The sequence below is a fragment of the Bidens hawaiensis genome, unplaced genomic scaffold (assembly GCF_021521415.1).
Source record: "Bidens hawaiensis isolate Kalapana, Puna unplaced genomic scaffold, B.hawaiensis_p1.1 tig00042383_1, whole genome shotgun sequence".
In the NCBI taxonomy this organism is placed as follows: domain Eukaryota; kingdom Viridiplantae; phylum Streptophyta; class Magnoliopsida; order Asterales; family Asteraceae; genus Bidens; species Bidens hawaiensis.
In genome coordinates this window covers 157,433-163,206 of record NW_027497504.1, presented here as the reverse complement: position 1 = coordinate 163,206, position 5,774 = coordinate 157,433, and the positions used below count along the sequence as shown (strand labels likewise).

The 5,774-nt window shown below is 37.1% G+C and overlaps 1 protein-coding gene across 1 annotated transcript; it reads right to left on the bottom strand.

The window, feature by feature from the left end:
• Window positions 1-2,080: 2,080 nt before the first annotated feature.
• Window positions 2,081-3,958, bottom strand: LOC143593579 (small ribosomal subunit protein uS13z/uS13y/uS13x). Its single transcript, XM_077073172.1, has 4 exons — window positions 3,914-3,958; window positions 3,683-3,843; window positions 2,433-2,621; window positions 2,081-2,352 (listed from the first exon to the last, which is right to left on the bottom strand). The coding sequence occupies exons 1-4, from the start codon at window positions 3,914-3,916 to the stop codon at window positions 2,247-2,249; spliced, it is 459 nt and encodes a 152-aa protein (XP_076929287.1). The 5' UTR covers window positions 3,917-3,958; the 3' UTR covers window positions 2,081-2,246.
• Window positions 3,959-5,774: the final 1,816 nt, after the last annotated feature.

Here is a 5,774-nt window from a genome sequence, read left to right as displayed (position 1 = left end):
AAAACATTAAGAAACAAGAAAAACTGACGTGACGACATCGCATCACACCGCGTGACGTAATTAAAATCTTGCTATATGGACCATATCTTTTAATTTTAAGTATACAAATGATCTACTACCGGAAATTGGTTTGGATTTGATGTTTAGATTGAAGCAAATAACAGAAACACTAAGTACATATATTAGAATATGTTATTTTCTCAATTCTTCAAGCCATAACTTACATATCTTTATATAAAACCATGACAAAAGATCAAATGAAATTAGGTGTATATTAATCACCTACTAACTAGAACTACATAATACTTGAACTAATGCTTTGTACAATGGTTTTATGGGTTTCTAATGTGGTGTCACATGTTCTAGCACCTCTTAGTTAGTTAAAGTTAATATTTATAAAAGAAAAAACTTATGCTGTATTTATTTGGACGTGTCACAAAGACTTATCTTGTTCCACATTTTGTGATGATTTGATGACATGTAGGGTAAGGTTACTCTCTTCTTTTTACCACTTTGTTTGGTGCCCACAGCCTGCCTAACTTTCTCTGTCGTTTAGCACATGAGGTTCTGTTATGTTTAGTGTTTACCTTCAAAGAACAAAAAAAGCTTCTCCTTTTGAACTATATGAAAAAGAATCTTGATTGAACTTGTATCATCATTGATATCAACTTGTATGAAGGGCCAACCAAAGGGTAGTCACTGAGGACCCCTTGTCAAGAGGGGCACGAAATCTAAGATATATATATATATATACATGTGTGAGTTACATTTAGAGAGAGATAAATGGTGAACATATTTTTTATGTATAAGCTATTTTTATAACTAAAAGCCACAATGACCATTTATCAGGCCCATAACATATATATCTTTTTTGAAAAGGCGGTATTTTATAAATGAAAAGGCAGGCGACGCGTCCTCAGGTGTGAATAGATCACCATTATCGTTGATTTTTGTGGAAAAATATAATTATAAAGGCATTGTTGTTGATTTTTTGAGGAAAATATAATATAAGGGCCTTTTTTTTATCGGGGCAACTTCATAGAATAATAACTAACTTTCAAAAGTGTTCCAATTAGGTCACTTAACTTTAAAATGTGTTCCAATTAAGTCACTCAACTTTCATGTTTGATTAAATTAAACGTTTTTTTTTAAATTTAACTACATGTATTACAAATTCCGACCCCCATACCTTATCCTCTATTTCTTTCTCGACGTACAAAAAAATCGGTGAGACTTGAAGATCTAGCGACCCGATTTAAGGAAAATATGCATCAGCGACCTAACTGAAACACTTTTGAAAGATGCCTTTTTATCTCCCGCCTGAGACATCTGAAATGACTACCAGCTCTATATCCAAGTCACATTTGTGAATTCAAGTATATATCATATTGTGCACATGGTAAACAAAAGATATCAAATATATACTTGTGTTAGAAACGTTCTTTTTGGATTGTGTTATCATTAGAATTAGGGCTATTCAAAATGCTCAGGCTCGTGGCTTGCTCGATAAAAGTTTTAAAAAACTAGATAAAAAAACTTAATTTGAAACAACCTAAGCTGAGTTGGCTCATTTTTTTTGTAACCAAGCCAAAAACGATCCAAGCTTGGCTTCATTTTTAGGCTCGTTTAACTTCAAAATCAAGCTCAGATGCCTCGTTTAATTTCAAGCCTAAGCTATAAACCACCCTGGCTCGACTTGTGAACAACCCTATATAGAACTTGTATCGCGATTGCAGTTCTTGAATAGTAAGGCAAGTCGAGAAGCCAGTGTATCAAGCTCTTTGGTTTCTAAAGTTCAGCATGCTTGGCTCGTTCATCAATGTTCTGTTCAATATATGTTCAATATGAGGTTCTCCTGGTATCGATCGGTTCATTGAAGTTCAGTTCAATGCGCAATGTGAGTTGGTTGCAAATTACAACCAATCATTCATGCATTATGTCTCACAAACAAATCATATAGTTCTCAAAATTGATCCAAACATAAGAACATATCTTTCGATTTGTTGAGTAACATTTACCCATATAATATAGAAAAACACACAAAATGAAATAAAAAAGAAATTATAAAACAAATCTCAAATTTCATCAATCATCCATTTCAAAAAACCCGTCACACCCGAAATCCAAAGGTACAACTATAACGATGACAAAACAACATAACCCAAAACGTTCAAAATTGATGACAATAAAGATTCATGAGAATGTCTAAACCCGAAAGTAGCAAGGTTCCAAAAACAAGATATAACTTATCTCTTCTTTGACACACCGACAGTCTTTCCCCTGCGACCAGTGGTTTTGGTGTGCTGTCCACGCACTCGAAGACCCCAGTAATGACGAAGACCACGATGGTTCCTGAACGTAAACACAAACAAAAACATTTGCATAAAAACAAACACGAAATTCAACCTGTTCAAATAGAAAATAAGACAAACCTGATCTTCTTCAAACGTTCAAGGTCATCTCTCAACTTCATGTCAAGAGCATTTGATGTGACTTGCGAATACTTGCCGTCCTTGTAATCTTTCTTCCTGTTCAAAAACCAATCTGGGATTTTGAATTGGCGTGGGTTAGCCACGATGGTCATCAGGTTATCAATCTCAGCACTCGAAAGTTCTCCAGCCCTAACAAGATTAAAATGAGAGTTGAGAATGTATTAAAATAGCAGTCAGTGACGAAGCTTGGACAAGAATCTCGGGGAACTCAAAATGTTTTTAAAAAATATCATAAACAGGGAGGGGGGCTCAAATTTTTGGTCATAAACGGGCAAATTTTTGGTGTAAAAACAAGTAAATTTACACCACTGCGGAAAAAACAGGGCGGGTCGGGGCAACTTCAATAACAAAGAGCAACTCTATTGTTTGATAAAGTTGTCTACAAATTAAAGCCGTGGGTCATATTATGCAAAACACATACTAGCAAGATAATAAGACAACTTCAAACTGTGAAAATCAAGTGACGAACGTATAAACATGGAGCTGTAAATGTTTTAAAACATCAATAGAACATTGATAATAAGACGATTTCAAACAATACAAGTTCTCAACAGGTCCCACACTCCCACTCGACAACTTTAAGAGTTTAAGCAAGCTAGTTTGGTAACAACCTATGCCTCAATAACGTTTAATCATTTCAACGAATAAAATTAAAAAAAAAACACAAACAAGCAAGATAACAAGAGTTTAAACAAGCCAGTTCAGAATCATCCGAGCCGACTCATGACCTACTCGAGATCGGCTCGATAAAAACTTGAATCAATTCATGCTTAAACAAGCAAACCAAGAGCCTTAAAACAAATGCGCTTAATAAACCAAGCCCAAGCTTCACTAATAAACACAATCCGGATCACAAGCCTATTATTTATACAACTTTTAAACACAAATGAGCCAATCTCAGGCTTGAAAATAACATTTCATGAGCTGAGCTTGTTAGAAACATAGCTCGAAGCAAACCGAGCTCAAGCTCTTGTCTGTCAAAACAAGTCTAGCTCGACTCGACTCAGCTCATTTGCAGCCCTAAATAACAATAATATGCAACTACTCTAATAACCATCCTCCTAACTGGATCACTAAGTTATGATTAAACTAAACGTATTAAAACTTCACTAAATATAATCTAATCAATAACCAGATCTCAGCAACAAATACAGTATGACAATAATAATAATAATTAAGGTACTACGTACCTCTTGTTCATGTCGACGTCAGCCTTCTTGCAAACGATATTGGCAAAGCGGCGTCCAATACCTTTAATAGAAGTCATGGCGAACATAATCTTCTGCTTGCCGTCAACGTTGGTGTTCTGGACACGGAGAATGTGCTGGAAGTCTTCATTTGCCACAAGCGACTGCAGTAATTAACAAATTAATAAGTTTCAGGTAGCTGAGATTTGAGATATTGAGAGATGAATGACTCACCATGGTTGCAGTCGGAGTTGCAGGTCCAGGCGGCTGGGGCTCCGAGATGATAATAATAATATATAAACCCTAGTTTGAGAGAGGTGATGCAAGGGAGTGTATATACCCTACCCTATGACTGGACTGTTTGGGCTTTTTTTAATAATTGTTGGGCCGTGTAAATTTGGGCTTTTAAACATATGGGCCTAATTTTTTGAGTGTAGATTTTAGAAATTAGTTGATAGGCCCCTAGAGGGTAGAGGTGCATAAATCGTGTTTTTCAAATACCCGGGTTTGGGTATGGAATTGGGTTCGGGTATAACTGGGTATTGGAAAATCAGGTATTAGTAATACCAGGGTCAGGTTCGTGTCCAGGTATTGTCTCAAAAACCCATACCTATGCATCGGGTCTTGGTCGGGTATAGGACCAAGTATTCTAAAATCAGGTGTTTGAATACCCTATTTCAGGGTATTGAAAAACCCTATTTTTGGGTTTTTTCGGGTATAGATTGGGTTTTTTAAGGGGTTACCATTTTTAGGGGTATTTTCGGGTATAGATCGAGTATTTGAAAAACCCGGTTCCAGGTATGGAACCGGTTCTGGTTTTCGGGTATTACCGAGTATAAATCAGGCCCGATTCCTGGTACGGGTTTTGGTACTGAAATGCATACTCTGTCTGTCCCCTACGGGTAGGGTTGGGTATTAAAAACCCGGGTATAACAAAAACCGGTTCCAGGTATTTTTTCAGGTCCGGTTCTGGGTTCGGGTTTTTTGTGCACCTCTAGGAAACCTTAGAGGTGAAAAAAACGGAACCCGGAACCGGGTTTTTTTATACCTGGATTTTTACTACTCGAACTCGTACTCAACCCTATCAATAGGATACAAATAGGGTATGCGTTTAAGTACCAAAACTTGTACCCGGAACTAGAGGAGTACAAAACCAGTTTTAAACCCAAACCGAACCGGTTTGGTCAACGGCTGGTCAAAACCAGTTTGACTCAAACCGGTTCGGTTTATAAACTGGTTTAGAAGCAAGATAGGCCAGACTGGTCACGTCGTTCAGTCCGGTTTATAAACCAGTTTAACCGGTTTTAAACCAGTTTTCCTCAATCCGGTTCGGTTTTAAAACCGATTTGGTAGATCTTAAGGGAAACCGGCCTTGAAACTGGCGGTTTGAGTGAAACTGGTTTTATACCCAAATCGGTTCGGTTCAGTTTGCCTAAAACCGGCCCCAAACCGGTTTTTTTGTACACCTCTACCCGGAACCGGTCATAATTTGTACCTGGTAATACCCGAAAACCAAACGGGTTCCATACCTAGAACTGGGTTTTTCCAATACCCAAAACCGGGTTTTTCAAATACACGATCTACACTTAAACGTATCCAAAAAAATAGGCCAAAAAAGTGTAGCGCCTTAAAAGAAATCCAATCTATACCCGATTAATACCCAAAAATAGGGTTTTTTTCAATACCAGAAAATAGTGTATTCAAATACCTAGTTTTAGAATACCCGGTTCTATACTCGACCTGAACCCGGTGCAAAGAATATGGTTTTTAGAGACAATACCCAGACCCGAGCCCTACCCGGGTATTGCCAATACCCGGTCATACTCGGAACAGAGTATTAGAAAAACCTAATTCGTGCACCTCTAGGCGACCCAATTCGGTAGCAAAATCGGTGCGGCTTGAAATACATAAGTTCATGCCGGTTTGTAATTTTTCGAATGTCAATGTTGCCCCTCGCTCGGTTGTATATATAGGTGTTTATTGTGTTTGTTTAATCACATCACTCAAAACACACTCTAGGCGTTATAAAAAAAAAACACTACTAATGTGTTAGTTATCAATCAAATTCTCTTTTATAATTCAACTAAATTAATGA

Coding starts and splice junctions, on each gene's coding strand:
- LOC143593579 (XM_077073172.1), bottom strand. Junction 2,622..3,682: donor GACGTCGACATGAACAAGAG/GTACGTAGTACC, acceptor TAATCTTGTTAG/GGCTGGAGAACTTTCGAGTG. Junction 2,353..2,432: donor GAACGTTTGAAGAAGATCAG/GTTTGTCTTATT, acceptor GTTTACGTTCAG/GAACCATCGTGGTCTTCGTC.